Raw genomic sequence first — 10,980 nt, forward strand, 5'->3', positions numbered from 1 at the left:
TAATGTCTCCATGATTGTAATACTGATCGTGAAGTTGGGACTGTCAAAACACCTTGCAAACTCAAAAAATCTGTTGAACTGATGCTGCATGTAGTCTTGCATTGATTGATACAATTAGGCCATTGGTTGAGAAATTGCTCAAAATCGACTTAACATTTACCTGTAAAGCCAATCTTGAAGGCGTTTATCTTGATTATGTCTTTCAGATGACACCAGCAACAGTTTATCAAAGGACATCGGCAATGCAGTAGCTGGAGTTTCTGAGCTGGGCTTTGACACAGATAATACATTTCAGTTGGATGATGAGCTGAAACTTGGACCTCTGAGCTTGGATGGCTTGAGCATGTTAAGTGACCCTGACATGGTCTTGCCTGACCCCACAATAGAGGACAGTTTCCGTTCCGACAAGCTGTGATCCACATTGCCAGTTGGGGTGCTGGCTGCTTCATTCATTTCGTAGACAAACAGAAGAAACCTGTTCTGGAAGCAACTAAGAACAAATTGTTTTCTTCTTGGCTCCTTCTCTCTTCTTTGGACACCGAGCCATTGTAATCACTTAATGGATCTTTTGACATTTGAATGTTGGGTTAAGTAGCTGTACTAATTTTTCTGAAGCAGGTTTGAAAGGAAATCTGAAGAAACTGTGCTTTGAACCAAGTCGGTAATTGATACCCTGTAGATAAGCACACACGACTCTGTGAAAAAACTTGGTTAAAGGAACTGCATATCTGCATTATTAATGGTCATGTGCTATTGCCTTATCTTTTTCTACCCAGCTTGTCTTTCAGCCCTCAAGAAACAATTTATAGAGACTAGGCGAAGGCAATGGATTTACAAATTCATATTTTTATACTGAAAGGAAAAAACTTTAGACACCCAACGGCAGAAACATTGACTTTCTAAGGAATGCCATGTTATACAGTCTAAAACCACTGACCTCAACTTTTGCTGATGGAAACTTTCTCTTCTCATCAGGTCTAAATTTGTATATGAACTTCTGCCAATTTTAAATAAGATTTAATACTATATTATAAGAAAGTAACTATGAGTCAATGAGGTATAATGCAGTAGTGCCTTAGTGCTAGTCACTTTCTCTTGACTTCAGGTGTACCTGTCCTTTTACCCGTCAATATTTATGAAACGGCCCAGCGGAGCTCTGGACATAGTCACGTTATTTGGCATAAGCAACATGAGTTCCTAGAGAGTGCAAAATATTGGTTTGGCAAACCAGGTGGCTTCTTCCGCAGTAGGTAGGCGATGGGCACTCATGTTTATATTACAGTTTTAACACTTGTTTCCTGTACAATCAAATATGTAACCCTTAGTTTGCACTATATTTGAGTTTTGCATCATATAGCTGATGAGCTGAACTCTTTATGGAAATGTCAGAATGTACAGACTGTGCGGTCTGTAACAATCAGGTCTTTCCACATGTCCAAAGGCTTTTCCTCATAGTGAGTAAATCTATAAGAACTCCCTTTAGTCCAGTTATGCATTTATTCAGAAAACATGAATTGTATTTTAAATTCCACTACTGTAATGTTTAGAAATGCATCATTAGTCCTATTTCCTTACACACCAGACATTAGAATGAGAATAGTAGCTTATGTATTTGAACCAGTCATAGCTCAGTGCACTGCATTGGTGGTACCATCCAAGCATGCTTCCAATGCTGGTGGTAGTGTTGTATAACTGCACAGCATAAAGGAGGAGAGCACAAGGAGAACCTCATCAGTGTAGTAGAGGTCATCCTAAGTCCACGGAGCAGATAGCTGCAAAGCTGCCTTCAGTGCCTTTCTCTTGGCTTAGCTTTACAGTGTGGCAGTGATGTATACATTTTACTAGACTGTCTGAATGGGATTACACATACTTTGACAGTCTGAATAGTTCTTGTATGCATTGTAGTTGCATCTTTAGATTTTTGGCTCAAAGATCATTTTAGTGGTAATGTGTTGTACTACAACCCAGTGTTTGTATTGGGTATTTTCTTGTATATTGTGCACACTTTACATAGTTGTTTTTTTTCCCCGTACTTAAAATGTATTTTGATGCAAGCCTTCTTTAAATGAAACCTGTTTGACTGACCCAGCCAAGGCTTCTATTCAACATTGTAGGCTGCCCCTGGTCAGGGTGTGCAAGCAGTGCTAATTCATGGATGAAACACACTAGTGTAACATTGTGCAAAGTGACTTGAGGCTGCCATGTTTGTTTCCTTTAAACAATACCAGTTGCCTGGCTGTCCTGCTGATCTATTTGGCTGCAGTAGTGTCTGAATAACATCAGAAACAAGCATCCATGTAGTCTTGTCAGATCTGACAATAATGTCAGTAACACCTGATCTGAGGCATGCTTGTTCGGGGTCTATGGCTGAAAGTATTAGTGGCTGTGGATCAGCAGGACTGCCAGGCAACTGGTATTTCTTAAAAGGATATAAATATGGCAGCCTCCATGTTACTCTCAACTCAGATTCACTTTAATGCTGAGTAAAGAAATTATTTCTGTTTACCCTGTCTTGATAGGTTCCCGTTAACCAAGTTTATCCAAGTTAGCCATAAACCATTTCTAAAATTTGAGTGAATACCTACTGGTTTCATCCCTGACTGAATTTTTCTTTTCGTACTGCGTCACAGAAAATTGACCGTGTTAAATCACAGAGAAGAGTGACTGACTGAGAAGTTGGAAATTGCCTTGGTGAGGTAATGATGACTCAGCAGTGAGTTGAGCTTCATGGGGGGGGGGGGTGGGGGGGGGGCGATGGGGACGTTAATTCCCAGTAGAATACAGATGTCTTAGGACCTCTTATGGTTTTTAATATGGTCTGTGTCCCTATTAAAGAGGTTGCTCTTCGCTTCCTGCCTTTGGGACCCCCCACAACCTGATTATGAACTTAGGTTAACATGGGGACAAGGAATAAAGGAAATCTATGAAAGCAGCAGAGGTTCCAGCTGCTCCCCACTCTTTGAGAAATGGTTTCTTTGTTGCCTCTGTGGGATTTGTTTTCTCACATCCAGTCATGACAGAAAAGAGAATGAAATGCTCCCAGATGGGTACATGCAGTAGTAGTAAGAAGCTCTCTAATCCTTTTCTACACTGTAAGATGTAAATAAGATCATTTTCTGGCGTTTTGCTTCAAAACATAATTTGAAAACCTGGGACATTTTGCCTATGGGGGATTACAGGTCTGTCATTCTGCATTCATTTGGGAGGATAAAGTGGTCTATAGCCAGTGCTTAAAAACTACTCTAAACTGTGCTGCAGCTCCCATGACTAATACTACTTGCAACACAACATGCTTATTGTTCTGCTTCATCATTTATCATAACTGGCTCTGTTTAGTGTGCAGTACAGTGTATAAATAATTTTTAATTTATTTATAATGCTCCTATTTGAGAATGCCCAGGTAAGCATCCATTAGATTGGTAACAGAAACTGGTTTTGCGAGAACGTGGGCTCTGTCTAGTAATGTTACAGTTACGACAATAACTGGCTCATTCAGAATTGATATGCTTTGTGCTGGCCAAGTCCAACTGTAGACTTAATGGCTTATTGTGTTCCAATCTCAAAATCTAATTTCAAATGGAACAGTGAACATACCAGAACACTGACAATTGCTTTTGAAAGATTTGGTAAATGCAGTAACGTAGTCTGGAAATGTAATTTTCTTTTTTTTTATTAGGAAACTACGAAATCTTAAATTCAAAAATGTGAAATTTTGTTTGGAGTTCCATCTACTGTTCTGACTGGCAACCTTACTGGTGTAAAAAGTTTTTATTTTAGTCTGCATAGAAAAAAAATAAGTCCATGGTGTGAACAACACGATTTGACTATGAATGGACAACTGTAGTAAGAAGAATATGGAGGCTACCATATTTATTTCCTTTTAAACAATACCAGTTGCCTGGCAGCCCTGCTGATCTGTCGGGCTGCAGTAGTGTTTGAATCACACCACAAAGTGGCATGCAGCTAAGCTTGTCAGATCTGACAATGTCATAAACCTCATAAACCGGGCACAGTAGCAATAGACCCCAGGCTCAACTGCAAAAGTTCATTCACCAGGGATACACTCGGATCCACCAGGCATGTGTGGCAATACACATAAAGATAACTGGGTCTCCATCCGGATTTATGCAAATAGCAAGTGTAATTTATTCACACCATAGTAGCAAAAACACAACTTTTCAGCCTCACGGCCTTGATAAATTGCACTTGCTATTTGCATAAATCCAGATGGAGACCCAGTTATCTTTTCTTTATGAATAATGTCATAAACACCTGATCTGCATATGCTTGTTCAGGGTCTTTGGGCTAAAAGTAATAGAGGCAGAGGATCAGCAGGATAGCTATGTAACTGGTATTGATTAAAAGGAAATAAACATGGCAGCCTCCATATCCTTCTTGCTTCAGTTTGTGCTTTAACTACTTCTGTACCAGCAGTCTCTGTCCCTTTATGAGCCAAAACTGCTTGTATAGCAAAATGCCACTTACCGACGAATCGCTGCACAGACCCGCCAGTCACGCTGCTCTCCCATTGCCGCAGGTCCCTCTCTTTGCCGTCCCTATGACAGCAGAGCTGAGTGAGCAGGTCACAATCCGCTTTCATTGGCTCCTGGCGCTGTCCATCAATGTAAGCCAATGGGATTGGCTTATAGTGATGACAGGGTCCTGACCTGTTCACACAGCTCTGCCGTCATACAGACGGCAGGGCTAGTGGGTTGCGGTGGGAGTGGTGGTACCGCACGGCAGCAATGTTTGAAATCTACGTCCTGTCAGAGCCATGCAGTCACAATCAGGACGTAGATTTCAACCACGCTGGGCCGGAAGCAGTTAAGCTCCAAGTTAGTAGACTTAGCCTCACTCTTCAGTTTTCTGCATGCTACATTCGCCAGTCCACCCAGGAATTGGAGCTCCAACCAAAGTTCAGATTTTCAGTTGCAGTAATTCATATTTCACTAATTGAAAAGAAAGACTATACCGGTACTAAACATTTGATTTTAATAGTAAACTTGTGGAATGAGACGTTCACTGCAAATTCCTTTTAACACTGCCACAGAGAGAATGACAGAATTTGCCTGCAGTCTAAGATTCAGCAGAGAATGTTGACTGACTTTGAAGACAAATTGAACATACACTGAAGCATCTCAACAACTTGATCAGATCTACATTTCAGCATCAAACCCAAAAATTGTTTGCATGAGGGGGATAGGGGGTGTTATTAACTCTGATCAGAACTGGAGACTGTGGTGTAGTGCATTGATGGAGCCCATGCTGATCATTCTCTGAATCTGTGATTTTCAAGATTTTGCTGAATGGGAGACCTATTCATAAAAAAAAAATGTGAAGAATAAAAAAAATCAATTTTTGGTTTCAACTTTTTAAAATTTGATTGCCACTTTTGATGCCATAAATGTGTGATCTGTGTCCGCCTTCACTTGAGTGGAGTAAAAGATCTCCCATCATGACAGTTACTACTTGCTAGGAAAAAATGATAAATGGCCCATTGACTTGCATTGCAGTCTCATACTACTCTTTAAATTGGCTTTTTGCTGCAAGCTGACAAATACCAGTCTCCTTAGTAGTGTATTGCATTCTCCATTATTTAAGTAGTGCCAGTGTTTTGGCAGTCTGTAAAGTGGAAAGTAATTGCCATTTTATGAATATGACCATCATAGATTATGACAGCAGATGTCTATTAAAGCTGGCAAGTAGGCTAAAGATGTGAAGGTTGTTCAACGGATCACCACTCTACGTAAATAAATTCCATGAGTTCCATATTTCTGCAGAGAGAACAGCAATCTTTGGCACACAGCCTATTCTCTCCTATTTTCTAAAGCCCAATCTACACGATACGATTCTTTGTACGATTCAATTACGATTCTATTTACGATCCGATTAAATCAGACATGTCCGATCAGGATTCGATTCAATTCTATTTGCCATTGCAAAACAATGGCAAATTGAATTGAATCGAATCCCAATCGGACATGTTGGATTTAATCGGATCGTAAATAGAATCGTAATTGAATTGTATAAAGAATCGTATCGTGTAGATGGGGCTTAAGTCCTGCATGTTTTCCAGATGTGGGAGTCATGCACTGCTAAAGCCAATGATCACTAAGTTGGGCAGACAGCTGGCATTATTCAAAATTAAAAATGGCAGCTTCCATATCCCTCCCTGTCTGTTCAGGTACAAGTCAAACATTTATTGTTGATAATATCCTTTTTATATCCGGTTTGGCTTTATTTTAAAATAAATTGACTCCAAATTTCATTGTACTTGATGGAATGTGTTTTTAAGAATGTTTGCATATTTATCTTGATCTACTTGAAACTATAGATTTCTGCAATTTGAAGGATTGGCTGTGACGCTCACTAGATTTTTGTTGTAATCTATACACTGCCTGTCCAGCTTCACTGGATGCCTGGTGCTCAACTTGCTTCATGCTTTTTAATAAACATTAAGATACAATGGGAAATAAAGAAATAAAAATCACGTTTGACTGATGAATTGGTACACTTAATATAAAATTCCATGCCACTGTACCAATCACTCCATGATATTCAGTAAAGCTATCGCCTACTGTGGGGACTTTCTTTGAAACTTCCATATATGGCCAGCCTAGTGGGCAAGCTGCCATCTAGATGCTCCATTCTTCCACCTTCAGGCCGGATCCACACTATAAGAGCTTTTGGGAGCGTTTAGCGCTTTCTGATCGCTTTTTAAAAATTGCGGCAATTTTTACCGCGAATTTAATGAAAGTGAATGGGAGCGATTTTTAAATGCTACTCAAACGCTCCTAAAAGTGCTTATGTGGATCCGGCCTCAATATCCATACTGAGTGTACTGTGGCATGTTAAGATGCCATTTCTCCTTGGTTCAAATCAATAGATGAACTTGTATATGGATCTAACCTTAGGGAGTGCCTATATGATTGCCCAGCCTATGGGTGGGCCACATACCAAAGTGACAGGAAGGCAGAGAAATGGGTACTATTTTTACTGATATTGTGCATCTTTATTGGGGGCATTGTTATTGATGAAAGCTTCACTGAAAGTAGAACTTAACTTTAAGATAGTGCCACACAATTACTCTGTGATGGTAGCACAGACAGTTTGCAGAATTTTCATACATTGGTGGCAATGCCATTCTTTATGAATGGGACACTTTCTGCTGACATCTAGGCCCTTATTTACAAAAGGGTTTTTAATTTTTATATTTATATAAAAAAAAATCTGCCCACATAACCACAAAAAAGTTTCATATTACATGTCTTACCTACTTTTTAGTACTTTTTACACCTTGCTAGGTGCTACAAAAAAAATTTAGATAAAATCAGAAAACATCTGTGGAAAAAACTCAGGAGAAAAGTGCTATATTGCATCCCTCTCTCTTCTTTTACTGAAGAAGCTCTTTATCTACTCCCAGAAGTTCACACCGAAAATACTATTTCCATCTCTTTCAGGTTACCTGGGTGGAAATTTGCTCATGGAAAACTGATGTTTTTGGGGCTGTTATTTGCTGGGACTGATAAATCCTTTAGTGTGTCCAACTCTGGTACACTTTAATATTAATACTTACTTGGGGCTTCCTCCAGCCCCATGAGCCCCGATGGGTCCCTTGCCGTCCTCCCGGGTGGCTCCATTTGCCTGGTATCAGTAATCTGGCTCAGTCGCTCCAGGCGGCTCTTCTGCGAATGCGTGGATGGTGCGGGATGCATTGGTACTTTTGGGGCTGGAGGAAGCCCCGGGTAAGTATAACATCTTTGTGTGCCATCTCAGGTTTACTTTAAGTCTAGCACAGAGTATTGACAGATGAGATTTCCAGAAGGGCATGTTTCAACTCTACTTTCCAAATAGTCCTACCACTGCTGTGTGAAAAGTGGCAACAATGGCAAATTCTATCAGATTGTCTTCAGTATTGTTAATAGTGTTGTTTTTTTTTTTAAACCATTCCCTGAAGATCACTTTCAAATTTAACTCTTCAAATCAATCAGTGGACCTATAATACTGTTGCCTAACTTGAGAGATTTAAAACTTATCCACACTGCAGAAACATTCTAAAGCTTTGTGTCCTGTGATCAGTACTGAAGGGGTGCTATCAGAGTTAATGCAAGAGCCACTAACTGGCTGTCTATGAAAGTTCCCAGAATGCCACCATACATAATAGAGTAGCTATTGGTTGTGCAAGGACAGTCTTACCATTCTCAGGGCAAAATATCTTCAGAGGTCTAAAGCACTCAAAAACCTGTCACCTCTACTACAGTTGGCTGCTCCCGGGTGGCTTGTATGAACCAGGGTGACTTATGCACCAGGTTTATATTAGTGAAAGTGGGCGAGGACACCACCAGAAGCACATAACCTGGGATAGTGAGATGTTTCAGAGCATGTTTATTTATCTGATCAGTCAGCCATTCCTCTGAAGAAGGGTAGAATGGAGGCGGCCATATTTTTTTTCTTTTTAAGCAATACCTGCTGCCTGGCTATCCTGCTAATCCTCTTTCTCTAGTACGTTTAGCCATAGACCCTGAACAAGCATATGCAGATCAGGTGTTTATGACATTGTGAGATGAGACAAGATTATCTGCATGCTTGTTTCTAGTGTGAGTCAGACACTACTGCAGCTAAACAGATCAGCAGGGCTGCCAGGCAGCTGGTATTGTTAAAAAGGAAATAAATATGGCAGCCTCCATATACTTCTCGCTTCAGGTTTCCTTTGAAATGTTGCTGACCACATATTTATAGTTGCATTGTTTGGTGTTGAATGGAGTTTCCTAGCAGCAATTTATAGAATGGCCCCACAAATGTGTTTTATGGAAGAATTCGTTCTCCAAAATGATTGTGACTTATGCATCTAATCCAATACTCAGGATGGGAAATTATCTACTAGTTTGCAGAGTAACAAGTGCCTTAAAGGAGCCCCCATAGCTGCAGCTATTCCTTATTATTATTATTTGCAGAATTATCAACTGTCACACTTCTGAGTTTTCTTTCATGACTGTTGCTGGCTTTCCTGGTCCTGTCTGCTGCAGGGGATTGTTCAGGAGTAGGAGGTAGCAGCACAACCTTGTCTAAAAGGGCTTATGCGATCAGTAGGACTGCTGAATGGACTCTTGCAATACATAATAACACAGAAACTCTTCCGCCTGTATTTTAACCATCAGTGGCTCTTTAAAGCGGATCCGAGATGAAAAACGTAACTATTACAAGTAACTTGTCTTTATATCTTATCTAAAGTTTAGATAGTTTACACAGCAAATCTAGCTGCAAACAGCAGAAATGACTATTTCTTCCTGTGATACAATGACAGCAGCCATGTTGTTTGTAAACATTACACAGAGGCAGGCTTATCTGTACCTTCAGCAAACCCCCCCCCCCCCCCCCCCCCTCCTGAGCCTCCTCCCTCCTCCCTACTGCCTCTGAAATCTCTGGCTAGTAATACCTCCCCCCTCCTCCTACCCAGACTGAGCTCCCATGAGCCCTTGCTACTGTCTGAAAGTGCCTTGGCTCTCTGAAAACCTGTGGGCATGGCTTGTTTAGTTTATAGGGAACTAGAGTATTAAAACAAAAACAAAAAAGTATTTGGCTTGAGGAATGCCATATAAACAATAGGAAAGGAACACAATTATGCAATGCGTAAAAGTTCATCTCGGATCCACTTTAAAGGGTGTTGCTATTCATTTCATAGTAATACAAGGTGACTCCTAAGCCTGAAGTCTGCGAATTACATGCATGACTCTTTTTGCAAGAGCTCAGTGTCCCTGTCAAAATGCAACTTATAGAGCGTGCTTGGATCGTGTGTCTTCCCACAGTGCTTTTCATTGCAGAAACTCTTCTGCTACACTAATGATGATGTATGTCTCACCAGCCAGCAAGGTACTTGAGCCTTTGTTTTCTCCATGCCTGCTTGCTAAACATTTCTATCTTTAGAACTGACTTATGAAAACTAAAGATAAGTGGTCTTGTTTCCCACTGCAAACAATTTTCTTGATTTATTTTACCAATATTGTGCAGAAATTTGAAGCTAACAGTTGATTAACTGCAATATGCTGCAATCTAGTTTTCTTTCGTTCTGGTCATTGTTCATGCCAGCCCATCTGTTTTACTGCTAAAATTGAAAGCTGTTATAAATGGACGATATGAACGTGATGTGCTGTATGGTTTGTGTGTGAATGTCCTGTACTTTATACATCACTGCCAGAGATTTTTTTATTATTACCGTATTCCTCCTTGTCCCTTGTTCTCCTTATAGTGAAAGTGGTAAAGACATTTTTGTCTGCTTTTTTTTTCCTGATCTGCTGTTCTCTTTCTCTGGTGTAAACACTTGAGCATGTATACAGCATTTACTACCCCTAGGCTTATTGAGCATGTAAGACACTTCCCGATTGACAAGCAAGGGCATGAGCAGGTTCTGATCCCCTCTGATACATTCATGTCTACATTTCTTTCCACTTCCTGCAAAAGAGGTGGAAGTCGGTGATGAGACACTGTATTGTGTTTTGATTTTGCTTGGGATATAACCTATAACAGCATGCACAGGCTTGTAATCTGCACAAAGCAAGCAATGTGTTCATTATTGTGTGCTAATGTTGGTGGCTTATTTCTTCTGCAAATTAGGAACATATGCAATAGAGCTTGCATTCAGTCTGCCTACTTGTTTACATCTAGATACAGCCAAATTACACCCAGACGGTCAGATGCAAAGAGTTTTGGCTTGCAGCTTTTCTTTGGACCACTCAAAAGCGTCAGGAATCAAATTTTATTGGCTCAATTCCAAGCTGCATACAATTTGCATTGTTTACTTGATAAGGTGGAATTATTACCAACTCTGTGACCACCTCTAGTAGGGGAAGCAAGTACTGGGGCTTCCTAACCGCTTTGCTTTTTGTGGCTGCTATTATTACATGCATTATGGTTATAGATGGCAAAAATGTGCAAAAATCAAGTTATTCTATCAACAAATGACTAGCTGCATATCAAAATGCA

The 10,980-nt window shown here is 40.2% G+C and overlaps 1 protein-coding gene across 2 annotated transcripts in view; it reads left to right on the plus strand.

Annotated features, from left to right (window-relative positions):
- The window catches only part of CRTC3 (CREB regulated transcription coactivator 3), a 193,276-nt gene extending 190,538 nt beyond the window's left edge, over positions 1–2,738 (plus strand). For both annotated transcript variants that reach the window (XM_068275320.1, XM_068275322.1), the window contains one exon: positions 207–2,738. In XM_068275320.1, coding sequence (XP_068131421.1) covers positions 207–415 — 209 coding nt within the window. In that variant the 3' untranslated portion in view covers positions 416–2,738. The remainder of the gene's footprint in view (positions 1–206) is intronic.
- The last annotated feature ends 8,242 nt before the right edge of the window (positions 2,739–10,980 follow it).

The sequence above is a fragment of the Hyperolius riggenbachi genome, chromosome 3 (genome assembly GCF_040937935.1).
Source record: "Hyperolius riggenbachi isolate aHypRig1 chromosome 3, aHypRig1.pri, whole genome shotgun sequence".
NCBI classification, from domain to species: Eukaryota; Metazoa; Chordata; class Amphibia; order Anura; family Hyperoliidae; genus Hyperolius; species Hyperolius riggenbachi.